Source organism: Dermacentor silvarum, chromosome 8 (genome assembly GCF_013339745.2).
Source record: "Dermacentor silvarum isolate Dsil-2018 chromosome 8, BIME_Dsil_1.4, whole genome shotgun sequence".
Taxonomy (NCBI): Eukaryota; Metazoa; Arthropoda; class Arachnida; order Ixodida; family Ixodidae; genus Dermacentor; species Dermacentor silvarum.
Window position 1 is genome coordinate 20,753,181 of NC_051161.1, and position 26,643 is coordinate 20,779,823.

The 26,643-nt window shown below is 43.2% G+C and overlaps 1 protein-coding gene across 2 annotated transcripts; it reads left to right on the plus strand.

The window, feature by feature from the left end:
- Positions 1-23: 23 nt before the first annotated feature.
- On the plus strand, positions 24-24,993 carry LOC119460759 (palmitoyltransferase ZDHHC18). 2 transcript variants are annotated; one of them, XR_005193892.2, is made up of 11 exons: positions 24-678; positions 1,569-1,729; positions 4,560-4,718; positions 7,115-7,252; positions 8,489-8,540; positions 9,339-9,441; positions 10,311-10,420; positions 12,540-12,630; positions 13,548-13,731; positions 15,911-15,986; positions 22,370-22,508. XR_005193892.2 is itself a non-coding variant. In XM_037721840.2 (10 exons), exons 1-10 carry the CDS (start codon positions 443-445, stop codon positions 22,525-22,527), a joined length of 1,392 nt encoding a protein of 463 aa, XP_037577768.1. In that variant the 5' UTR covers positions 25-442; the 3' UTR covers positions 22,528-24,993. The 2 variants fall into 2 exon arrangements, 1 of the variants encoding a protein (XP_037577768.1); XM_037721840.2 differs by lacking the exon at positions 15,911-15,986 and having other exon boundaries at positions 25-678; positions 22,370-24,993.
- The last annotated feature ends 1,650 nt before the right edge of the window (positions 24,994-26,643 follow it).

Genomic DNA, 26,643 nt, shown 5'->3' on the forward strand with positions numbered 1-26,643 from the left:
CACATTTTAATAGCGCACTCTTGCGGGCTAGTGTCCTTGTTGGGTGGGCAATACTGCTTCTGCTGCTTGTGCTTGCATTTTTGACGTGAACCTGCTGGTGAGACCGAGTCGACTCGAAGTTGCCTGTCTACGAAATCTGTGTTGTTCTAACCGCTCGAACCACTCCGGCATGTAGTCTGTTTTTCACCGAATTGCTCGTGGCAATGTCCCGTCAGCCGTTCTCCCTCTCCGACCGTCGTGACCGTATCTCGTTGTGACCCCTTTGCCGTGTGATGTGTGGATGGACGGTGTTTTCGTCGAGGTTACGCGTCTCCCTAAGCCTAGCCCATGTTCCGAGCCATCTCTACAGCCTCATGAGCGTTGATTCGTGCTCGGGAAAGCTCTAGGGGATCGCCGACTGAAAGACGAAGCTCGAGAGCATCGGCCGCGCAGCCGCCGACCCATGGTAGGAGAGACCGCTTACTCCAAAGTTTCTACCGCACTGCCGTCCGGCGTACCTGCCTTCGTGGACGGCCGCCGCAAAGGTAACATGCCGCAAGTCGTCAAGAAATGGCAAGTCTTCCCAGGAAGAAACAAGTTTTACTGCGATGGCAGGCTCATGATGGCGAGACAGACGGGTGTGTTCTACGTCACCGTCGTGCTGATCGTCGGAACGTGCACTCTATTTTTTGTGTGCGAGTGAGTATGGATCCCAAAACAGCACACCGCCTGGCAGCCTTCGGTCTGTCAGCCGATCCGCACTTTGTTGTCTTTGCTCCGCGAACCGCTCATGTGTGTCGACAGGTGTACGCAATTAGCAGGCCGACGTCAGTGCTTCTAGGCCAACGACAATGCCAGTACCGCGCCATCATTTCAAAGCACCACTTTGTATCCAACGAACCTGTCCTTCCAGTTCGTTCTCGCCGTAACACCTTCGTAATCGTGTTTAGCGGTCACCCGTTTACCCTTATGTCGGCGCACACTCCGGTAATTGGATTTAGATCATTGCATTGGCGCACGTTGCAAGATCGTTACACGGACTTTCTTTGAGGGACTTTTCGGAGGATCCTCCGTCTTTTTCAACAATGTCACGCTTCTCATTCGCCGAGTGGTTGGTTTCGTGACACTCGGTTTAACTTTCGGATATCATAACGTGCCTTGACTCTATAATGGCGGTTATGCGGAACACCCACCAAGTGATTACGCTCGTCACTTTTGACGGATGTGCACACTCTATTGCTGTAAGTGAGCAGCTGCGCAGGTTATTTTAGCAAAAGGAAAAATTGACAAGATAGAAGACATTCATTGGCACTCTGTGTTGGTAAACACTATCTATAAGCAACGGTTGACTGTCATTATTTCTTAGTATTATTATGAACACGTTTGTTACTCTCGCTTATATATCTATTGAGCATGTGTGTTCCCCAACTGATCTTTTTCATAGATGCAACGTATGTAGCCACATGCTTACATTTTATAGCAGTGACTCTTGGACTGTGCTAGATTCATGTGATACCTAAGTATCTTTTGCTTATTTGCTTGCTCCTTTTCATTTTACCATATTAGTGTGGTGCATCTTGTGTGTGCAGTTGCCCTTACCTGACTCGGGAGATCAGCCCAGCCATCCCAGCAGTGGCAGCAGCCTTGTTCCTGTTTGTGATGTCTGCGCTATTTAGGACTAGTTTCAGTGACCCTGGAGTCATTCCTAGGGCCAGTCCTGAAGAAGCAGCAGACATAGAAAAACAAATAGGTGAGACAGTGTCCTTACCCATGCGTTGCACGCCAGCATATATTTCAAGTTCTTGTGCAACTGTATCGATTGTGTTATGAAATGATGGACAGGGCTTGGAACAAGTCCCCCTACTGTAATGTGTAATGTACGAGGTGATTTATTGCACAGTGCAAGTTATTATAACGATCACATAGTTTATGGGTATTCTAATGCACACGTAATGCGAAGCTTGCGGGTTCGGCTCCCGCCCATGCGTCATCTTTTTCATCTACTTTCATTTTCCTTCATTACTTTCTACATTCCAATTTCAACTACACTTATTTTCCCCGATGCTTTCCTTGGCTTCATTGTCCGCTGGCTTTATGTGGTCATGATCGACATAATCGAGCCCCTCGGTTTCCCTTCTCTGGTTTATTCATTGCAAGTGTCTTGAGTTTGGCAGCATTGATGTCGCCAGGTAGTATGCGAGGGTTTATTAGCCACGGGCCTGCTCTCCCAAGATCACATATTACGTGACGCCATCGGGCTAAAAATGATGTCATCCGCCCACCATGGTTCTGAGTGGTGCTGGTTGACACTCCTAGGGCTAGATCTAGTAAAACATAAATGCCCAAGTTAGTGGACGAATTGATGGCCATCGCCGTAGCACAATTGGTAGTGCAACGCACGTGAATTTCGGAGGTTGCAGGTTCGGCTCCCGCCGGCAACAAGTTATCTTTTCGTCCACTTTCATTTCTCTTTTCATTATTTTCTACATTCCAATTTCAACGACACTTAATTTCCCCAATGCTTTCCTTGGCTTCATTGTCTGCTGGCTTTATGTGGTCATGATTAACAAAATCGAGCCCCTCGGTTCCCCTTCTCTCGTTTAAGGCCAGCAAGTCACTCTAGTGCATCAAGCGTAATTTGCCATTTTCGTCACAAGAAACAAGATGTTTAGTGTATAAAACACTAATTAGGTCAATAATTGACTATGCAAAGGTTGTCTGGGATCCTATCTCTCCTATGAACATATCAAAGATCGAAAAAATGCAGTGTCTAGTAGTCGAATTTAATTCAATAAATACCAGCGGTCGGACACCCCTTCTTAACTGTCCTACCCACATTACAGGCTGGGACTAAATACAAAAGGCTGAAATATTTATCATTAAATAATCATCATGTTCATATGAAATACGCTGACTATTTTTAAATTGTTTGCAGTGAGACCTCTTGGTACTGCCATCCAATGTTTATTTGTACTCCTGCTGTTCGTACTGACTATTTTAAGTATAGCTTCTTTCCAAGAGCTATCGGTGAATAGATTTCTCTGTCCGAAGAAGCCGTCTCATCCTCATAAACGGATTAATTCATAAAACACATAGCTGACATCCTGATTTGTAACTTCCAATAGAATTTTTTTGCCTATATGTGACTTGGTGCATTCATTTGCTAATAATTTGCTGATATGTTATTTGGTGCTATTAATCTGTCCCTTCACCTGTTTGATTTGAGTGAAAAAAATTATCTATTGTGATTGTTTTCCAGAATGTTCTGTTCCACTCCTGTAATAGCCCTGTGTAAGGGCTCACAGTATCTGTAAATAAATAAAATTTCACAAGGTAATTAGTTTTGATGATATTTATAACTGTACTAGCCTTAACGGAACACTAGAGTTTAAAAAACACGAGACTGCAGTAATTCACCGATAGGAATGCCTCGGGATGTGTGTCTACTAGTTTTTAACCCCAGCTGCATCATAGACATTCCATAATATTGCAATATAAAGCTTAATGTGTGCGAAAAATGAAATGGAATGGAAAATGTTTCTTAAGCTGCTCAATTTGTATGGCATCTCTATTTTTAAGGCTCATAGTTTTCATATGCAACAATCCTTTGTGATCATATGTGATTATTGGATGTGGGCTCCTAATTAGAGGTGCCTTCAAATATGAAATGCCTTTGAATATAAATTATTTCTAACTTGCCCAGTTTACTATTCTTCTTAATTCAAGGCACCCCAACCAGAAATCTCTGCAGAAGTGGAAAGGAGCTTGGCTCGTTCAGTGACTCTTTGATTATTCAGTGCCTTTTGTGTTGTAGTAATTGCGTATTAGTAATTAGTAATTGTGTATAGAAGTAGCACTTCATAAGTGACCAAAGGGGAGAGACAAACTTGCATGCACAGTGAGTGCATTTGTGCTAATGTTGGTTTTGGCTAAGTTGGTCATGGATGGTGCACCGAAGCATTTTGCTGAGCACTTGCACACAGGTAAGCACTGGCAATGCAAATAAGCAGTGTTAAGTTATGGTCCATTTTGTATACAAGCAAAGGAGCAAAGTATTGCGAGACAGAGGCTGAGCGCTGACAATATATTTTCAATCCTTATGTATCGGCACAAAGTGTTTGCTGTTTCAACATTACCTTGTTTCTTTTGTGACACCTGGCAGAGCCAAATGGGGAGACATCGCATAACACCTGCATAAATTTAGATATGAGCATTTTAAAACCATTTTAAAAGCAATTCGCTTTTTGTGAAAAGCTGTTTATTTCAAACTTGGATTTTTTTTTTTTTTTTCTTTGGAGGGCAAATATCACATGTAACTTTGTAGTCTGTGTTGAAGTCTACATTAATTTAACTATGTATGTGGCAAGCCTGAGATTACTGTAAAGCACCTATGCGGTGAAGCATTTAAGAGAGCTCAAATTAATTATAGTGGTCACTTCATTGCCGATATTGCTGAACTACTTTAAGAGTAATTTAGTAGTAGAGGTGTTTGGCCACAAAGGCATTTGACTGTGTTTCTGCATGGCTTTTCACCTCTAAGATACAAACACCCAACTGGCTGTTCATTCTTTCCATGTCAGAGGTGCCAAATGGGTCAAGTTCCCCGACGTTCCGGCCGCCTCCCCGTACCAAAGAAGTGGTTGTGAGCGGCCAGACAGTGAAGCTAAAATATTGCTTTACGTGCAAGATATTCCGGCCTCCGAGGGCTTCTCATTGCAGTCTATGTGACAATTGTGTTGGTGAGCCTCCATCCATTTCTTTTTTTTTGTCTGATGGTTCATTAGTGTGCGTGTCCTGGAACATTTAAAAAATACTGATTTTACTACGTTCAGAGTGCTGCTGGCACCAGGATGACAGTAGGCCTCTGCGTTCCCGATGTACTCTCTCTGCTAATACGAAAGGGAGCACCAGGTTTGTGTTCAAAGCCGGTAATTTTTCTTGTATTGAGCAGAAAGATATCTGAGCAGGATACTTCAACCGGAAAACAGCATAACAAATACCAGTAAGGGAGGTTCTGACTTGTTGCAAGAATCGCTGTTTGAACAGAGATAGTTGTTGCAAGAATCGCTGTCAGAACACAGATAAAGTGTTTCCTTTCATATTGGCGGAGAATGCATTTGTGTTCAAAGCAACAATGAGCGAAAGGCCTAGGAGAATGCCACTGTTAATTTTTCCACTGGATTTTAGGGAGAAGTTGTGAGGTGTGTCTCCTCAACTCCACTGCTGTTGTAGAATCTCTATTCTTATCTCCCTGCCTTTTGATCTTGGGCTTGTCAGGGTACAAACACAACATACTCCTTACTATAGTTGCCCTCCTATCTGCTACAGACTACTACATACGACCGGCACGCTTTGCAGCAGCAATGGTGTAGTTTCGTGAAACTCACGACACTGGTTGATTGGTTAATTTAGTGCGGTGCAAAAGAGCAGGAGATGAGAGGAGTGACACAGGTGTGCTTTTTATATGTAATTGACTGTAATATTGGAAGACAGCCATCATCACTGCCAAAACACAAGAGCCATTAACTGTTGTGTCCACCCTTGGTTTATTTAGATAGTGGCCCTCCAATCTAGTGAACAAATTTCACAAGTTTATTCATGTTGCTGCTGCCTCTGCAGCAACTCTGGCTGTAGGTGTCCGGTTTGCCCAGCAATTGACTTGTCTTTTTTTTTCTTCTTTGTGCATAAATTTGAAAATTAGAAGGATGTAAAACCTCTTGGCGTGTTCTTTGAACAGTACTTATTATGGACACCAGTATAAATTGCTGCCAAATCTGCAATTTGGCTACCCTTAGCGCTTGACCTAACATTGCTTCGTACCTGAGCACATTGGCCAGACGGCGAGAAATGCTGGAATCATGGTGCTGGCAGTAACTGTGCATTTGTGCAACTAGGCAAAGCCTTACTCTTCAGGCTGTGTTTCCTCAGGCTCAGTTGTAGTGTCCAAGTGCTCATTCTCGATGGCAGCTCGGCATGTCTTTTTAGAGCTTCATTTATCCTTCATACAGCACACCTGATGTCAAATTTCGCAGTTTAGTTTGGGTATCTACAGAGTGGGCAAAGCTGATCTTGATTTACAATCGAACCCATGTATATCGATCCCACTTAAAACAAACTTTCAGATTCTGTGAACAGTTTCTCAGCCAAAATGCCAAAATGTTTCACAACAAGTCTTTGAGAGAACCGTCCCCTCATAACAGTCTGTCACCCTGCTATCTTTGGTTACAACATACAAAGTGAAGCGCAGTGTGGCAATGTCTCGACAAGTGGGGAAAGGGACTAAGAGCCGCAGGTTCGCCCTTGTTATTTCAACATTGTCTGCCTTAAACTTCTAACTCACTCAAGCATTTTGTATACTCTAGGGGCTTTACCTGCAACCACTCCAACATCTTGACAAACTTGTGGAGTACGGCTATCGAGCAAAAACTACTTAGATGTCAATCACCAATTTATACTAGTAAATGTAGCGCGCATCATTTTTGGAAATAAAGCATACTTTCTGTACCTTGTTGACTTCGGCCTCGGCAGTTTAGAGGGCAAGTTTAGCTATAATGTACTTGTGATATAGGGAACACACTTTGTGCAATTAAGGCGTTCATTGTGTTAGGGCTCGACTGTATAGCTTTAAATGTGCACATGCTGCAGCTTTACATATATAACCCACAGCCCTCAGAAAGGAAAATTACACTTATAATCGCGTGCAACAACCTTCAGATTTTCAGGAAAGAAACGCTGCATGATTATGGGTACGAAGCAAAGCATCAGAATGAATTTTGATTTGTATGTCTAGTTATTAGGGGGGAAGGGGGGGGGGGGGCACCTTCATCGCTGCTCTTTAAAAGATAGTGTAATTTCGTGAAAATGTGTAGCACATTGCTGTGAAGCTGCGCTTGAAGGCATGTAAACATCATTATGTTAAATTTTTTAAGCAGTTGGTGTTGGGTCATATGCGTAAAAGTACAGTATATGTTTGATTGAGGCTTGCACATTTTCCTTAGCCTCATCTACGGCAATCATTTCGTCATTTCGCTATTGTCTGCTCCATAGTCAGCTGGCTGTGGGATGCCAGCAAACTTACTTTTTTTCATCAGGCTACAGTAAGCATTGTAAAATTTTCTTTCTTTTTTTCTTTCAGAGAGGTTTGACCACCACTGCCCTTGGGTGGGCAATTGTGTAGGAAAAAGAAACTATCGGTACTTTTATGTATTCATCATTTCACTCGCTTTCCTGTGTGTCTTCGTATTTTCCTGCGTCATCACGCACATTGTTTATGGTGAGTTATGGCTTTGATTCTCACATTTTGTTGCTGTTTCTGGTGATAAGAAATGTTTATCATCTGTGTTCCTGAAACTAAGTTGTAACAAAAACACTTCACTGAAAAGTGGTCAGGACTGAGCTGATTAGTGAATGATCAGGGCCAGTTAGTTGGCTGCAGCTTCCATTCATATTCGAAGCACAAAATTGAACAAAACACACACGTAAAGATAAGGATGAAATTCATTCACTTTATTTCATTTCATTCTGTGTGCATCTCTTCAATTAAGTGCTGCCAATATGAATGCAAGTGAATGCTTATTCATTTTACTGTTTTTCTGATGAATGTGGCTGCAAAGTTTGAATACTAAACAAACAACTTGTTACCATTGGTTATTGTCTTGGCCATGGTCATTCACAACAGCTCATTGTTCGTGATAGTACGTTGAACTGTAAACGGTGGTTAATGATGATATCAGCCTTTGTTATTGAAAACAAGATTGACTGGAAAACTGCACCTATACTTCTTAACATTAAATGCTTGAGTCTTTTTTTGCTTGGTAACAGTCACCGTAATTCAGTTAGATTTGTCAGGTGCCAATTCCATGTAACCAGTTACTTGATTGGATGCGTAAGCTGTAACAAGCGACACAGCTTTGAGTACGTACTTGAATTTGGCAGGAACTACACTGGAATGCCCGTGATCGTGCCATGCAGCAGCTTCGCAGATCTACATGTTCAGAACGGCAAACCTGGGTGCTCAGTATTTGTTTCCTCACCTTAACACTCCAACAGATGTTGGCCGATGAATTGAACCGGCACTGCTATGGCTCAATAGCGATGGCCACTCCGTACATTGATGCCAGGAAATCACCTACGGTCAATTCTTTCAGCTTTACATTGGCCCTACTGGGAGCACCTTCTCCAAAGCCCAGCAACAATGAAGTGCTGCACTTCATAGAGGACCCAGGCGCGAGCATTGCAGCATTGAGGAACCACAGTCTTGTGTGCAAGGTGTTCGTACTACCTTTTTGAATGAAGTAATTGTAATCAGTTACTTTCTTTTTCTGCAAAGTGCACAAGTTAAACATCCAGGACAGGCAGTTGGTTGAAATAGCACATTTTTTGGTGTTGGCTATTTACTATAGTATATAGGAGTAGGGTTGTGTTGCAGAATACATAGGAATTGCTTTTGATGTTACAAAGTGACTGCAGGTGTTGCCACTTATATTTTCTGCATTTGTCTGCGTTCCAGTTGCCCGTGAACATGAGTCATACCTAGAGGCTGTGAAGGAATCCCCTGCAAGATATCCTTTGTGCTTATCACCTGTGCTCCCGAGATAACAGGTTGCTAACCTTGAGATTATAGGCTTTTCAATGGACACCCTTTCTTTTAGTTTTATATCTCTATTCTTTCAGACGGAAATGCCTTAGTTTTAGACGGCATTCAGTCATGCATACTGACATGAGCCCCCCCCCCCCCCTCTTTATATATATATAGCAGTATATTTCAATTGATGCAGCATTAAAGGGACAATAAAGACATGCTAATTTATTTAAGAATGATTAGGTATTCTTGTTTAACTGTATTTTTTAAAATTGTGCTAGGAAGCTAATACCAGAAGAGAAAATAATGAAGGGCAAACTTTTTAAATTTTGCATTGATGCACCACTGTGGCGACACAGATTTCTACGCATTTCCTTGTACTTGGGCTGTTGTGACTCAGAAAATATTCTCAAAGCCTACTAGATTGAATCTGTGGTTCCTTTAGAGTGCACCATAGTGTTTATCTAGCATCAAACAATTAACTGTACCAGAGTAGAGTGCGGTCAGAATTCTTGATGCCATACCCAGCTTGTGTGGCAGCTTCAAAGCCACATCGCCATTCATATTTCGTTTTGGTGTTTTTTCTTGCTTACCAAGCCTCCACTCACATTAATATTGCCTATTCTGCTATTGCAGAGCTGTAATTTATTAATACACCACAACTTAATTTTCTGGTCAGTGTCCCTATAATTAAGCCATTTGTTTTTTTAAGGAGGTGAGTGCTTACAAAAGTATTTCCCATTGCTGCTGCTGCTTCTGTTCCTTGACTTGCCATCACTGTGGTTGAAGGAGTGGTATGCTTCTTCTCTGTATGGTCCATCATGGGCCTTGCGGGTTTCCACACCTACCTCACTACGTCCAACCAGACTACCAACGAAGATGTAAGTCGCTGTGTTTCTTTTCTGTCCGCTCTTGCTCCTCTTGTGTTTTTCAACTTTCCTATGGCAACCAATACAACGTGCAAAAATGTCTGCGAGATGGTTGCTCCGACTGTTTGAAGCTTGTTGGACACTGGTTTGATGCAGTTATTGTTACAACTTTGCGCCGTGATAATGTAAGGAATAAATGCAAGTTCCGCCCACAAAACCGCATTACGCTGCCTCAATGCTCCAGAACATGCATTAGATACTATGCGTAATAGATTGGAGACACAAGGTAGGGAAAGACAAAGAAACAGCGCCCTTGCCTTTTCTAGCCTTGTGTCCCCGTTCTTTTGTGCATTGTTTATAATGAACCTGTTCGGGCTTGCCAAACTTACAGTTCTCTAAAACTTACTAGTTCCCGAGAGACGACAACATTGCAAAAAGTCTGAATCTATCGTGATGTCACGGACATGAGCAAACCTTGTGCAGGTGGCACATTTGTACAAATTCTCTTTGTTCCTGGCATACTTGTCGATGCATTCTTAGGTTGTCACTGGCGATAGTTGTATATGTTAAATCACACACGGAATTGTTCTGTGTCCCCATGTGTCTCTGTCATGTTTTTGTCTGGAGAGAATTGGCCAGTGCTATATTGTCATTGGTGCTGCAAGGTAAATGTTTAGTGGTAATTATTAATAAAGAAAGGCTGCATTGCAAAGTAAACAAAATTGGAGAGAATAGTCAAGGCAAGCTTGCATGTCATGATGTGTTATATCATTGCCAAAAAACTCAAGCTCCTCCCTTTACATGTATGTAATCTGATAGAGGCTACATGTATGTATCAAGTGGATTGGTAACAAGAGGGCTTGTGATCACTTTGTTCCCAGATCAAAGGCTCCTTCTCATCAAGAAGAGGGCAAGATGTGTACAATCCATACAGCAAGGGCTCCTTCATCAGTAACTGTGTATCAGTGCTATGCAGCCCTGCACCTCCAAGGTGAATGACCTTACTTTTTTGTTTCTTCATCGGAAAGCAATGCTGCAGGTGATGCAGCGACAGAAAGGAACACAAAGTTGATGTCTGCTTTTTTGCAACACTATGTTGTCTGCAGTGTTGCCTTTACAATGGTGAACTTAAACCAGTTCCCCAACCTTTCAGCTTTGTTGCAATTGTATGTACAGTCGAACCTCGATATAGTGAATCATTGGATGTAATGAAAAAATAATTCTTGCCAATATCATTGTGATGAGCATATGCTTATAATTGAATATCTGATATAACAAAGTTATTTTTGTCTTGGATGCGACTTCGTTATCACAAGGTTCGACTGTATGTATATTTTCGTCAGTGCATTGCTTGAAACTGCGGTATACTATATGTCAATGGGAATTGTGCATGCCTTTTTTAATCTAGGGTAGCACTGAATATAATCATGTTTGGGTTTAGGTTGTTCGTTACTCTCAAAAATTATACAAGGGGGCTCCCAAAAGTAACGAGAATCTTCTCACCGAGGTGGAAGAGTAGCTAATACCGACGTGTGTCGCTAGGCACACATACTTCACTACTGTCCTCATCAATCGGCCATGCAGCACCCGTGTGTAAAGTTGTATGCATTGCTTTTATTAATCCTCTATCACCATCTGTGTTGGCTTTGCGATGACAAGACATCAAAGAACGTGTGTGTATAAAGTTCTGTTCTCTCTCAGCAAATCTTTTATGTCAAAGAGCTTGTTCATGTTAAATTTGTACCGCAAGGCTGGGCATTCAACTAGCATTTTTTCATTGAAGTGCCGAAGTGGTTGCGTGATGCCGTTCAAACAAGATGCCCGAATCTTTGGAACTTGGGCAAGTGGATTGTGCACCACGACAGCACTGAAAGCACTTTCTGACAATGAGATGAGAATGCTACCTCATTCTCTGTATTCTCCCCATGTGCAAGAGAGTAAGAATTCTTGCTACTCGAATATATAGTGCTTCAAATTGTCAATTGGTCTATCCATTGGGCACATTAGCTAAGAGCTGTAACCTTTTGTGGGCTGTAGCTTGCCCATTGAGATGCAGTTTTTTTGTGTCGCTCTTGCTGCTGATTAAACGTCTGATGTTATTTATGTACTCTTTCTTTTGCTCTAGCAGTGGTGGGAATGCTGCTACAATTGCTCCAATCTTCTACACTCTGTTAAAGCCGCTACATTCATGCTACAAATGAGAGAAACTGCTCCAAAGCTGCTCCAGGATGAGCCACGCCTTACAATTTCTGAGACCACGGCAAAAAGTTGTAGCTAGGTGAACGTCAGGTGGCAGTCACCACCACCTTATGCAGAGAATGCCATTCATAAAGATAAATGAGCTAAAGGGTCTCTGAGCTAATCCAATACAGTGTGCGCTCGTGCATGTTCACGGGTTGTGCGTAGTTTAGGTTGAAGTTCTGTCACGCCTGTAGTGCGCGATCTGCCCATGTGCGCATTGTTGGCATGTCCTACATTCATAATTTGTACCGGAGATGTTTTCTTTGTGGGAGAGTTGTTCCCCAACTGATCATGTACACTTCGTGCATTCAGTACGCTGGATGTGTCATGATGCACTCAGCAAAGTGAAACTTATCTCCTTGCACGTTATTAGCTGCTTTGTGGTGTCACGTTAATCTGTGTGTGCTCATAACACAGCCGAATTGTAGCTCGGCCATTTTACTAGCTAGACGTCTTTAGGCCCAAAATAATATTGCTCGAGTAGCCATCTGGCATACCACATGACTGTATTGCCATGAGGTCTTTGCGCCTTTGTGCGGCTTGCTTTATCGCTGGGGACACACGGTGTTTTCTTTTTCGAGCGTTGCTGGTTGACTAGGTGTGGTCGCATGATGGTTGTAATTTGTTTGTGAGCAGTTGCGTACGCAGATTATCTTTGCGGGAATATTTGCAATGATATGTGCCGGTATTCTGGAAAACCATTTTTGGCAAGCACGAATAGTGTGCAGCCGATAACCATTCAGGATCATCTGTTGATTGCTACAAAATGTGCTCCGAAACGCTATTGGCCATTCCCACCACTGCTCTAGCCTCCACTACGAAGCACAAGTTTTGCTATAGTTTAGTAATTGACAGTATTTTACCTGCAGCCTGATTGATCGGCGAGGTGTCGTGATTGCGGATAGCGGGCCGGTGTTGAGGGAGAGCTACGGCACTGTTAAAGCGTTTCATCTATCAAGGGTGAGTGAATGCCTTGTTCATCTGGGGCAGTGTTTCACATCATTACTTGTTTAGGTAAATACAGTCACACCTTGTTATATAGTGAATCGCATCGGACGTGATAATATTGTCATTACGGTATATCTGATGCTTGTTGTAAGCAAACTCACTGATATTTGCAAGAAAATTACGTCCATGCAAAAGAAACGCAGCCATGATGGCTCTGATTGGCCAGCAAAGGATCTCCTGTCAATTTTGATGGCACCTCAGTGGCTTGCTTTGCTCATACATGGCACATGAACATTGCTAAATTACAAACACGCTTTTCACTATCAATGATGTGCAGCTATGTGATCTGTGTGGTCATATGGGATCAGCATCTTGGCTTGCTAGCTGTGAGCCAGCCAAGCCAATCCGTCAGCCTAACACGCATGGACGTCCAGAATGTGCTGTCCAGAAATTCCTCTCGCTAATTATTTGATATTGTTGCTACCAGAATACATACATTGAGCAATCAGCAAACGAATATTGGTTCCGCTGTAACTTATATTGTCTCAGATTTTGCATTTTTGGCTTCATTATAGCAGCTGAATACTCATGGAAATAAAGAATGGCCAAACAAATTTTAAATTTACTTCGTTATATCTGATATTTCATTATATATCCAGGTTTGTTATATCAGGGTTCAAATGCATCACGTGTTTACTGCTGAAGGAAGAGGAGGACAGCAAAATAAACACGGAACAATGACAATAGAGCTGTTTCTTTCGGTGTCATCATCTTTCATTTGTGGTAAACATGTCATGTCAAATAAAGTGAACATGTCATGCAGTAAATATGAACTAGGCGAAGTTCAAGTCCTAAAGGCTAGAATGTATAAGAGAACAAGTGCTTTTTCTTTTCCCCTCTGTCTCACTTTGCCACATTTTGTATTGCAGAATGGTCTTCAGCTCAACGCGAGCACTGCCGGCGGGGCTGTTGGCCTGACTCCTGTAATTGACATGAAGACCAGCCATGTGCCATACACTGGGCCCCCACTGCACACGGGGCGAGCCACACTGCCCCAAGCAGCCAATGGCTCTTACCCGCGGGACGTGCTCTATCAAAACTCTGGCAGCCACGGTCAGTGCGGTGCATGTGTTTTGCTTGTGTCCTTGCCAGTTTTCTCTCCTATCCATATGCAAGCCTTTCCCTTTCCCCCCCTTTTTATTTGCCATTTTCGTTTTCATATCTTCATTGAAAGTAAATGTGCATAATCACTGTATTCTGCTCACAAAAGCTAGTGCCAACCTGTTTGGTCAGTATTTGAAGGATAATAAAGAAACTTAAAAGGAAGCTAGGGGCTGGGCAGTGAGCGATGAAATGTGAAATTTTTGGTGTGTAAAAATAAGGACAACAATAGTGTACATTAGATCAGATGCTGGTAGGTGATAATTTAGCTGAGAATAATAAGATGAAGTGTAGAGCTGGGCATGGGCCATTTAATGCATAGAAAAGATAACTGGTGGTCCATTGGAATAACAGAGTGGACATTCGGGGAAGGAAAATGCTGTCAATGTCAGGAGAGGATTAAGAAGAATAATGCTACTATAAAGAATTTTCAGGTTCGGTTGACACTGAACAGCGGTAGTTGGAGATCCCAGGGATCCTCGGATGGGCCTTTGTCCTGTGGTGCGGTGTTAATATTGGCGGTTGATTTTTTGTTGTTCCTCCGTAGGGGCGAGCCAGGCATTACGAGGTCGTGTTCAGCTACAGTCAACCTTTTGTCTGCTGAATGAATGCATGCAAAAGAATGCCTGCGCATCGGTGCTGTTGGGATTTTGGTGCACAGTAACGATACAGCTGTTCTTTACCTAACTTCATCTAACCGAGCAACAAAAACTATGTGTTGTCACCCTGTACCGAAGGAGAGTCGCATCTAATCTTCCGGTGTACAATGCCGGTTGAATTAAAGGATTGTGTACACATTTGTGGCACACAGTGGCCAAGTCGTCCTTATTCCCCTGGCAACATAGCAGATTTTCATTCCTGGCTGGCAGTTGGGAACCTTCTTAGCTATTGGAGCACTGCATGGAATTGGAGAGACGCAGCTGTAATGTGCATATTAGATGCATACAACCTCAAACTGCCATGTATGGCTATAGCCATTGTGAACTGGTGTTCAGTGCTTAAATACTTCAAAATTGGCCTCCGTTTGTGGTTTGCTTGGCCAGCGAATTGCTGGCGCATGAGCATACAATCACTGCTGAAAAACATTTTTCATGTTGCACAGAACATGCATACGAATGTTTAAATGTTCTGCCATGAACAGGTGCACTGCGATATGCTTTTATTTGCATCATCAAAACTGGCAGAATGTCATGAAGGTAACTATACATGGATTTTGTGAGGAGGCTACATTCTGCTTCTTACAGCTAATGACTTTTATAAAACTCAGCAGTCGCTAGGTATATCTTAAAGCATAGTGATGTCGAGTTTGCCTGGTTTTATCAATCCCGGCACCTTAAATTAAACCACGCATAAATGTACGTAATCTGTGGGGTGTATGTGCTTCTATTCATTTATATTGTTTGTATTCCGTGTACCTTAAAATAGCGACTTCATGCTTGTAATGTGCAGATTCTTTTGCATGTTGCCACAACTTAATTTTGACTGTTTGTGGTTGTGAGCTGACTTGATTTAAAGCTGTGTAAAGCTGCTTGATATTGCTGATATGGCGAGCATTTTGCTTATTTAATTCAATAAGCCTGGTGAAAATGCAAAGTCAATGTTGTTCTTTCTTTTCTTTTTTCTTTTTGGTTTGTTTTAGATAGAAATTGATTTGCAATTAGTCTGAGACCAGCTTGTTGCACTTGCACGTGTGCTATTGTTATTACAAGAGTTAGAGCCTTCATGAGTTCCAGATGTAAATAAAGTAAATGCTATAATTTGCACTGCCAATACAAATGCAAGACAATAGATAAATAGATATCTCATCTTCTAGCAACGGACCATACTACCAGATCTTTGTGCTGTTCTTGCACTCCACTAAACCCAAGTGCAATATCTATTATCTTGCTTTGCCAACTTTATCAGCAGCCTAAAGAAAGAATGGTGAATCCTCTGTGCATCCCTTGATTACTGTTTTTCATATCTTCTGCCTGCTCACCACGTTTGGCTGCATGAGATAAAGCTCGTTGCAAGTTGAAACCTGTTCTTGAAATGTCCTTTTTTTTTTCTGTTGTTGTTTTCTTTCTTTCTTTTCTTTTTTCCTCTCGTTGGTTACGGTTTCTTTTTTTGGTGATGGATCCGTGGTTTTCAGGTTGACGTTTCTCCTTCCTCTTCTCCTTCTCTTTGCGATTTACCTAACCTTTCCTCCAGTGCCTCCGAAAAGACATGTGAGTACATATGGATCGGTGTTTGCTTTGCAAGTTGCACTGCTGTGCTGGCTTCTCCTGTCTTGCCTGTCCACCCTTTACCTCTTGTTGCTAGAATGCCTGTGCTTGCTTTCTTGCTTAGGTGTGCATGTCTTTTTTTTTGGTGCCCAAGTACCTTTGCAGCATTATGCCACTAGTAAGCCATGGTCTGAGACGTACACTGTGCCTCTAGCTTACCACGGGTTGCTGAGAAGCTTGTGCTGCCTTTCATGCCTGTGCGTGTGCATACTAACGTGCCTCTTGTTTTTGTGAAGCACGTTAGTAGCACAGCCTATTGTTCTTTTAACAAACTTGATCGTGGGTGGGGAGAGATTGCGAGGTATGGCAAGAATGAAAATAGGCCATATTTGCAATTTATATTCAGCACATTACTTGCCAGCTTAATTTAGAGTGTGAAGGTGGTATTTGATGCCTAATTTCGTTTTCATTGGTTCAACAGTTGCAGACTTCTGCCGTTGAATTTGACATTCAATCCCTGGCCACAGTAGCTTTGTTCATACAAGGGGCACAATGCAAAGGCACCCACGCACTTAAATTGTGGGTGTGCTTCAGAATGCCAAGTGGCTTACGTTTGTCAGACTAGGAAATCGGTGTTACAGTTGTGTGATTTAGCATGCTCACTAGGAACTTCATCATAAGTTGTATCACTTGAGTGCCATAATATTAATTCTGCAAGGGTTGTACTGAAGGTTTCTATCATGCTCATTAGTGCTTTATGTCAAGTTCAGTAGTAACTCATACAACTTGGTTCATCTTCTTTCCTACATTGTCGGACTTCAGTAATAGCATGGGGTAATGTAACTTCACTTAGACCCAAGTTTTAAAGTGACACAGCATTTAAAATTACACGGTAAAGTGATGCCATAGGAATTTGTTGTTATTCAACAAAACTGTGGAAAGTGAAGTAAGTAGCTTTAGTTAGCAGCTGAAGTAATAAAGTTTTGTGGTTTTATGTGCAAAAACTCCTTCTGAATTCAAGTTTACTGTACATACACATGATTTCAGTGCATGTGGTCTATCCCGGAATCTGCATTAAATCTCAGTCTTAACATTTTTTAAATGATGTTCTTGTTTGTTTAGCAGCAGCACCCCATATTAAGCTTAGAAGTGTGCAAATTAAACTCCTGGCTTGCTTTTCTTACATAGTTGGCTTTTGGTATTTAAACTTTGGAGATAAAACAAACATTTTTCTTGATCACATTGATCTTGCTATCCTCACAACGCATGCGGACATGTTCTGCAGTCACCCACCACTTTGCCATCTTGCTCAGATTCAAGGCAGCCTTTAGAGAAATGCTGTGGCTAGCCATGTGCTGTCATATGGCTGTGGGTTATGGACATTGCATAATTACATTTTGGCACATCTGCTACGGAGCACTTCTGAAGGTCAAGAGAAAAAAAAAAGACCTTTTAGTGTAGAATGTTCTGAGCATTCTTCATGGCCTGGTTGTTCCAGGGGCAGTTGTTATAGCGATTTCTCAGGCTTGCCACACTCCCATTCCGCAATCAACCCATAACCTTTCAGTGATACTTCCTGCCTCTCCATCACATGAATTTAGCCAGTTTTTCACAAAACAGAACATCTAATAGAAAGAGGACTGCTGCCACTTGTATTTGCCGATTCCCTCTTGTAGGAGCCACAGCTATGGACACCATTTGCTGATGCGGTGGCATCAAGAAAGTTGCCATAAGATAAGCCTATTATCGTATGCACACTTGCAAAATTTATTGATACATACTATATTTGTCTACAATTACCAGGTGTTTCTTTTTATGCGGAACACTTTCTTTTAAAAGAAACTGTCATACGTAGGCCGCTGCCGTTTTTGCAGATAGGCTAACTTGGCTAGGCAAACATTAGCACCAAGAAAAATTTAGGCGTTAATTTCTCTAGTTAACAAAAATGTGCTGAATGACTTTTAATCATTTACTTTATGGCACATACAATTGCAAAAATGAAGCCAAACGAGTAAAGTCATGTCTGCCTAGCCGAAATCATTAAGACTAGCACTACTTTCGAGATATGCCACCTTAAAATGTGCAATAATATACTACATTTACGTTTCAGTAAAGGTCCCCTAAAGCGTGCCTCTAACAGTTTGGGTCAATCTTAACTGAACACCAAGGTTTCTAGCTTTTAATAAAGTTGCATGTTGGCGCTTTTTGCATTCGATGGCATTATCCATCTCAACCTGTACTTGTACCTGACGTGGTGGCCCCAGTAGCTATTACAGTCTGCTGATGCTGCTGAGCATTTGGTTGCAGGACGACAGCCAGGGTCTGATCGTAGTGAAATACAGAAATGCTTGTGCACTTAAATTTAAGTGCACGTCGAAAGCACTTGCCTAGGTCGAAATCAATCTGGAGTTCCTTTTGACTGCCTCTCCTCCTCATTAAGAAACACTTGTCTGTTATTTTATAATGGCAGATGCGCAAGTTTTCAAAAATGGTCTACAGTTAAACATGGATATAACGAACTTGACAAATTCCTGGAAAACTTCGTTATAAAGAGGATTTCGTTATGTGCAGGTTCGGCAGGAAAATTCGAAAAAGAAGGCTTACCGTATTTACTCGATTCTAACGCGTCCTCGATTGTAACGCGCACCCGTTTTCCGTTTTTCGTCGAAGCACTCATCCTTGGAATGTCACACCAGGTACTGGATGCGTGGACATGTGTCGTTTCGCACAAGCGCGAGGCATCGGAAACAAAGAGCGACCGTCATGATGGCGTCGTAGCGTCGTATAGTGTTACAGTAGAACCCCGCTGTTGCGTTCCCGGGTGGTGCATTTTCCCGGCTGTTACGTCGTTTTCGGCCAGTCCTGGCACAGCTCCCATAGAAGCCAATGCATTGGTAACCCCGCTGATGCGTCGCAACTGTGGGACCGTTCCCACATCATGCATTGCGAACTACCACCCCATGCCGGCCCGAGCGGCCATTTTGACTTTTCATGTCGCTTGGCTTGGTGGCTTGACGATGGCATTGGCCGCCCAAAGTGCCGGGGGTGACAACTATGACGTATTTTCGGTTTCCTCCAGCAAAAGTGTGGCCCTTGAGATCCGTATTTGCTATCTAAAGATGGTGTCTATGACGCGTTATTGCCCCAAGATTGGTTTTGGCTCCTAGATGTTCCGTATAAAGTCCAAGGGTGATAACGCAGTCGCTGCGCGCCAATTGCTGTATGTGCGAGGGGAGCTGACGACCGCTTCTAAATCTCGTGCACGCAAGAAAGAAAAGCAGGGAGGAAGCGTGCCTTCTTCCGTTCCGCTCGAGGCACCTGCGAGGGAGCGAGGGTGGAGGCATAGCAGCATTGTGCTCTGCGTACTGCGCGGGCCTTATTTGGAAGCGATCTGCATTGGGGGCAGAGTCTACGCAGTGTAGGTGCGTCGGCGGCTCGTAACTTTGTGCATGCTGTGTGTTCTCGGCGTTCAGTTTGCGATGAAGCGATAGACAACAGCACGAAGGTAACTTCGCTCGCTTCTGCAGCGGCGCTTTCACACGCCGCCAGCGTTTGACAGCGCGTGTCCACGCTCATCGAGTGTGATGTGTCCCAGTGTCTGCCAGCGCGTCGGCAACATCAACTGGAAAAGAAGAGTGCCGGCTTGGCGGGCTAGGCCAGCTGCAGCAAGCGGCAGGATCAGGTTTGAATGAAGGGAGGGGGAAAGGTCACGCCCGCAGCGGCAAGATCGCGGGGTCGAGAGATGCAGGCCCACCTCGCACACGTGTGCTCGCTTCGCATTCCGTCGCGGCGGAGAAGGTGCTTCCGGTTTCTGCTCGCGCAAAAATGACAAAATTTGGGGCGAAATCTCTAGGTTGTCGGCGGGGAAAATTCATTATTTCGAGGGGGTCTCCCGCGGCCACTTCGTTACGTCGAGGTTTCAAATACATGTGCTTCTATGGAGTAACGGCGGGGAATAGAAAAACTTCTTTATATCCAGGAATTCGTTATATGGAGGTTCGTTATAAGCAGGTTTAACTGTATTTCAGCAAAAGCTAGCACAGTATTGCACAGATGTTTACAGTGGTGGGAATGTTGCGCCAATCTGCGTCGACTGGAATTTGTTGCTCCATGCTGCTCCAGAAGGGTCTGTTTTTACCTAAATTGTACCACTGCTGTGCCATGACATAGTTTCGTCAGTGTCAAAAATTTGGAAGTTAACACGTAATAAAGGGGGCGCCTCTGTATTCATTGACCACATTCATTCGTGGTGTTACAGTCAGCATGAGTGCCTAGAGAATAGAATTGATTCCTATTTTTACATGAGGCTCAGTGAGTTGTGTGGCCATGCTGGCTTTGCAACTGCATGATCAACACTTTTGATTTGCCCATGAAGGCTGGATGCGTGATAGCGCTCTGTAGACAAAAAGAAAAGGTAATAAGTGTCCACCGTTCTTATTCCTGTTGCTTGCTTGCAACTTCATTAGTTGCACTGTGTTAAACTTTTTTTCAAGAGAACTTGAGGTCATTGACTTTAGCATCGAGCATTATAACCACACACACAGTGATTGGTTCCTAGACTGTGGTTCATGCTCTTTGTCAACTATGTCATTGGTAATTACATGTGTCTTTGGTAAAGCTCATGGTAAAATATTTCACACAAATGAGCAAATGGCATAGCCCTACACGCCTTGTCCTGCTTATCAGTGGCGGTATAAAGAACATTATGGGCTCGCACTGCTGATTACGGTTGATAAAACTGCAATGTGCAGAATATCAAACCTACAAAGTACAAAGAAAAATAACTTCAGCTGCACTGATAAATTACCTTACTAAATAACAAAAGAGCCCCTCTTGCTGTGAAAAGAGGCTTGGTAAGCCAAAAAAAAGACGTAAAAATGAGATGGTTGGCCCAACCCCGCCTTCGGGTTCCCGCCTGCTCACCGTGACATCATAGATTTTGACGGCGACTGCTTGGCCTAGATAACTGTTCATCAGTGAAGTTGTACTATATATATCCCATCCTAGAAAAGTGGGAGGCTGTACTTAGCAAATTCCAATAATGTTTACGGTCCCACAACACCCCAAATAAAAAAAAATATACTTTGAAATTTGTGACGTAACATTGGTGGTAGTGGTCTCGGTGCAAAATTTAATCGCGGGGAGCTGTGACTTTCATTTGGTCTTCTATTAATCTACTTATTATCACGAAATTGGAGAAAATGGAGTTCCAAAAGAATATTTAATCAGGCTAAACTGATTTAGTTTTTGTCTTTGTAAGTGTCCCTCCAAAATTTCTCAACTGGTAGCAGGACATTGTTAGTGTAGGCTCGCCGCTGCTGTTGTGTGCTGCGGTGAATCACTTATCTTGCTCCTAGTTCTTATGAGGACATGATTATGCTAACTAAAGAGAACACTAAACTGTATTTCATTTTTCTGTGTGCGCTTTCATTTGAACCTTACACCTGTTCCTAACACAGGAGGAGTAAGTGCTCCAAAAGTAGATTTTGCCTGCTCCAATGGCTGCTCCAAAACTCTCAAAAGGGCATTGCCACCACTCAAAGCAGACTATGGCCATAGATTTACCTAGAGCTAAGACTGACGCTGTCATGCTGTTGTATTCATGGGAATGGCAGGAAGTGGGGACTTCCGATTGGGATCTTTCTCAGAGACAAGACCTCATAAAGGCGCATCAGGCTGGCAGCGTTGTCTGTCACATTGGTTCGTTCTTTGCTTGAACAACATGCAAAATGCAGATTTTTCTTTATATTGCGTAAAACATTTTCTTAAAATTAAATTATGAGAACTCATGCTGGCTTATGTAACTATATCAAATGTGGGCAGTACCAGCGCGCTGCTGAAGTTAGAAGAGAAAGTACAAGGTTTGCACTTGTTATGCGTCAGTTTAAATCATCTGCTTCTCTTTGCTTCACTTGTACTAAATGTGAGTAAACAATAACAATATACATATATTATGGACAAACAAATATTTTATACTAGGATTCCATTCTAAGAAATTTTTATTCGTGTAAATGACTACATTTTAAGCCAAGCCACACAAGAGAAGCCTTGCGCACCCACATCTTGGCATTCCCATGGGACACAGTGCCTAATAGGATACTTGCATAGATGGTAGCGCCACGCTTCCCTCTAGGTAATATTGTAAGAAACTCTATGGCAGCGATTGTCTGACCAGATAGCTGGCCGTGAACCACAATAAAGCTCAAGAAATGTATCAGTTCGGCTACCACTACGGAATACCGAAGAGAAAAAATGGTATGCGGGGGTGTCATGATGCGTGTGTGGACATGCCATCCTTTTGATCGATATTGGGGAATTTGGTTTCCCAAGTCACGCTCACCTCTCTGACACAACACATTCTTCCGTCTTTTCTGTCCACCCCACAGGGAGGGGCCACATACCCGTGGCCGTAGTGCCGCCGCAGTCACGCCACCCATCCGAGCCAAGTTCGATCACCAAGGGTCTACTCCCAGACAGCATTGACCACGAGTTTGGGGTAGACGCTGGTAGTCAGCTCTCGCTCCTCAAGCAAAGTTCGGTGTGACCACGCCAGGCATGCGCATGTAGTCTCACAGAAGACAGGAGAGGCCTCGCCAGAGAGTCCCGCCTCTTGCCAGCTCCTCGGGCCACCGCACAGTTGTCTGTTATTGCCTCCCACGTGGCCAACGAGGGTGTCGCAGTGAAACAGCACAAACAGCTTGTTGACTTGAGATTATCTGCCCCTAAGCCAAACCAAGAACTGCAATGTAACATGGCATGCAAAGTTTGGGGCCAGCCCATAAGGCCAGAACGAAAAAACAACTGCTCACAATTTTTTCTCATCGCCATCTGCAGGACTTGTTGATCGCTGCATCCCAATCATTTTTTTACGGCGTAATTGACTTAAAACATTTTTACGTTGGCTGAAGATGGCTATGGAATGCATTGGCAGGACAACTTCGAAGATACTGTTTACATCTGTTGTGCGCACATTTTATGCCAGTTATCTTAGGTCCGCCTCTGCCTTGCATTGTGGGTGCTCGTGCAATGACTGGGCAAGGTATCTGGTTTGTTAGTAATGGAAATGCCTTTACTATCTCTTGATGTGAACAGAGCTTGCTATGCGTAGTTTCTCATGAGTTGGACATCTGATGCAGTTTGCCTCTTAATTGGCATGAGGAGAGCTCTGATTTATTAGCATGCTATTTTTATTATTAATATTATTATTATTATTACACAATTAGTGCAATCACTTGCCTGGTTTACAACTCTCTTATGTGCACCTCAGCGGTGCGTTGTGTCCCATCCTTCCCTTACGTTCTTGATTAAGCAATGCGTGTCGTATTTTAGCAGGGTTTCGATTCTCACGTTAATCTTTGTGAAATGTGTTTCCCATTTGCTTTGCTTCTTGGATCCAGATAATGGTTGTAGCAATCATTTTAATGCCATATGGTGCTTTCCGCATTGGGTGGCTTCGTTAGCTGCTCCATGGAAAAAAAGATTATCTCTCAGGCTAAGCAATACCTGCGGGTCTTGGTTGGAAGGTGTGGGAGTATATCCTTTGCAATTCGCAGGCTTCAGCGTTGCAGAGTTGCAATTGGACACACGCTGTTGGACAACCCCTAGTCACACTTTTTTTTAGCTCACTGCCATCTAGGCAATCGCACAACGGTCACACCTAAGGCTGCCACAAGTCTTTGAATGTGAGCCCGCCAATTGTACCTTTAGCAAGTGCAGTCGTTAGAGCAGAGCTTTTATTTCGTTCAGGTATTGAGTGTGCCCTCTCTGTGTGGGTGTTGGTTTTATATAGCAGACTATATTTGGTGTGTAGTGAGTTATATCCCATATGCCCACTCTCATTTTGTTTTTATTCCCGTATTTATGAGAAAACAATTACTTATAGCGTTGAACAAAGACAAAAAAAAAAAAAGCCGTTCTCACCCAATGACGCACACATGCCCCCCATTTTTCAGCTCCCTTGTCCGTCAAGTCGTGCCACCTTTTTTTAAATTTTTTTACTGCTGTTTTTGTTTGTTCTGTGTACAGCTGAATATGTAATGAATTTATTGCTGTTTCTGGTTGGCAGTACGGTTGCTGAAGTACATGTTGTGATGGCCACCACTGTAGGTAATGCGCCCAGAATGTCGGGGGGGGGGGGGGGGGGATTGCTCCACAAAGGAGCTGCAGGTTGCCCATCATGTTTAATTGGTGCTCAGTGTGCTTTGCAGTGTGGTGAATGAAGGCCTATCTGCTATTTGCTTATTGACATCTTATCGTGACTCATCTGTCAGGTTTTTCGCATTGTTTGCCTTGTGCTGAGTCACTGGAAAACTGCAGACGTGTGTTAAAGCAGAGAAGTGTTTTCTCCTGGTGCATTTAACCTGCATCTCGTGGCGTTGAAAAAAAAAATGTTTGACTGTTATAACTCGTTCTTGACTGAACTTGTGATGCATGTTTGCTTCAGGAAGTGGCATATTTATTGTGTGAAAGCCGCATTGTTATGGTTTCTGCTCGAAGACATTCTGTACAAATCATGCAGTGGGTGAAGGAATTTCGGTGAGGTAAATTAATTTTGTTCATCAGTGCAAACCCGGACTTCGAAGTGGTTTTTAGTATTCGTATCGTCTTGCAGCATTTTTTAAGAACTGTGGTTACACCTTAGATGCTCAGTTATGTGTGTCATTAAAGACGACACCACACAGGGCAGCACTTGAACTGCTGGCAGTACACCACTGCATTTAACTTATTTCAGGGCTTTGACTGAACGTTGGTTATCGTTTTTATTTCAATGATTTGCTTCAAAGTACCGATGTCTTGCACAAAACCGGGATTTTGGTATTTGACAGCGGCGTATGCCGATGCTTGTATCAGTGTACATATGCATTATATATACACACACACACACACATATATATATACTTGAAATGTACATAAATATGCTGTGTAGATATTTTTGTGGAATGTGTACATTGGGTTTTTAATTGTTATGCTTTTTGCATATCGATATTGCAATAAATAATTTTATACAAGACATTGTAACCTGGCGTAGCCCTTTGTCTATTACATTAGAACTAACCTAACTTCCTTTTCTGTGTGAGGTATCAAAAGTAGGAAGCCATAGTTTCAAAGCTGCTTCTCAAATCGTAGCTGACAAAGTAGAGGACATTTCTTGACGACAAGCTACAGCACACCTTTTATACATGTGTGTTTCAACAGATTTATTGGGCACTGTAGATTGTGGTTCGCTTGTGCCTTTGGTGCAGTTAATATTGCGAGGTACTTTAGCATCAAACTTGCAGATTCTTTATGTACATACAACTATGTACACATGGATGCTTTCTCAGTGGTGAAAATGGGGCATTTTGCACTGATTTGTTGACAGCGCAGTTACACGAGAAGTGTGCACGGACTTTGGCTACTGTCATGTTTATTGCCAGTAGAAGCAAAAATTTAGATCCACGGTGCCCAACAAGATATTCGTGTTTTTTCATCATTGCATGTGTCGGGTAACTGTGGCTACCAATCCTGTCTGTGCAACTCGCTGTAGCTGGGGCTGAGATAAGGCAATATGCTGCCATGCACGAGGTCGTCGGTTTGATTCCCGCCTGTGGCGGCCACTTTCCAATGGGAGTAGGCTGCAAAAATACCCGTGTACCATATTTCGCATACAAGTTAATAGAACCCCAGATGGCCAGAATTAATTCGAAGTCCTCCACTATGTAGCCAGAGGCCTTCGTCCTGCAGTGGACATAAATATAGGCTGATGATGATGATCTGAGACGTCGGACCGAATCAATCAACTAACCTCTCCTTGTAGCCTATTACAGCGGTTATCGTACACACGTATGCAGGCTCGCATATTTGCTTGCTGTTATTGCTGTCGCAAAGTAGGACACCAGTTGCACTACTTCAAGTGACAGTGCAAATGTAAATTAGAATTAAAAGAGCAGTTTGCAACTGCTGCCGGCCAGTAGCCAAAGGTGTGCCAATATATATGCTGAACTAATGAACAGCGTCTGGTGCACCCTGCAGGCCTCTATAGAAATAAACTGTTTTACTTTCAGCCTGCAGCGGATTGCGGTTGCAACTTACACCGGCACACCATCGTTTTGGGTCATTTAAGTACCCATAGTTGCTGCCGCTGTAAGAAGCATTGAAAAAGAGCCTATCTCGACGTTTTATGGGGCTGGGATGAGGGTGCATATGGGAGCACACACCCTGGAACAGTTCCTGTGATTCGAGCGCCCGTCACTTAACGCTGCTAAACGCCTCACCACCAGACGTGCTGATAAGAATGGCATTCCGAGAAGGGCGCATGCTGGAGTCATCATTTTAAAACTAACAAAAACGGCTTTCTACTCCAGCGTCTATGCGACGCCACATTAAAACGACAGCGTTAAGGGCCCCGTTACGCAGAAAGCACGGCGTTGACCGTGAGCGAAAACTTTCTGCCGTGTGCTCCGCTCAGTTCCTTGCAGCAGCACCACTAGATGGCGCTCGCATCCGCGGTGGCGCCGGCCGTGCGGGGAAAAAACGGAAAGCCCGCCTTCATGCATAGCGTTCGCCGCAGGCGTTTCCCGGTAAAGCATAAGCTGCAGTTGCCGGGAAGCGTGAGAAGCAGAACGGACTATAATACTATAGCATTCTGCTCTTAAAAGGCGAAGTTTCAGCGTCTCCCAAG

Bases quoted from the DNA above. Each gene is read 5' to 3' on its own strand.
- LOC119460759 (XM_037721840.2), top strand. From the start codon at position 443: ATGGTAGGAGAGACCGCTTACTCCAAAGTTTCTACCGCACTGCCGTCC. The intron at 679-1,568 runs GTGAGTATGGAT...TTGTGTGTGCAG, and splicing joins ACTCTATTTTTTGTGTGCGA to TTGCCCTTACCTGACTCGGG. The intron at 7,253-8,488 runs GTGAGTTATGGC...TCTGCGTTCCAG, and splicing joins CATCACGCACATTGTTTATG to TTGCCCGTGAACATGAGTCA.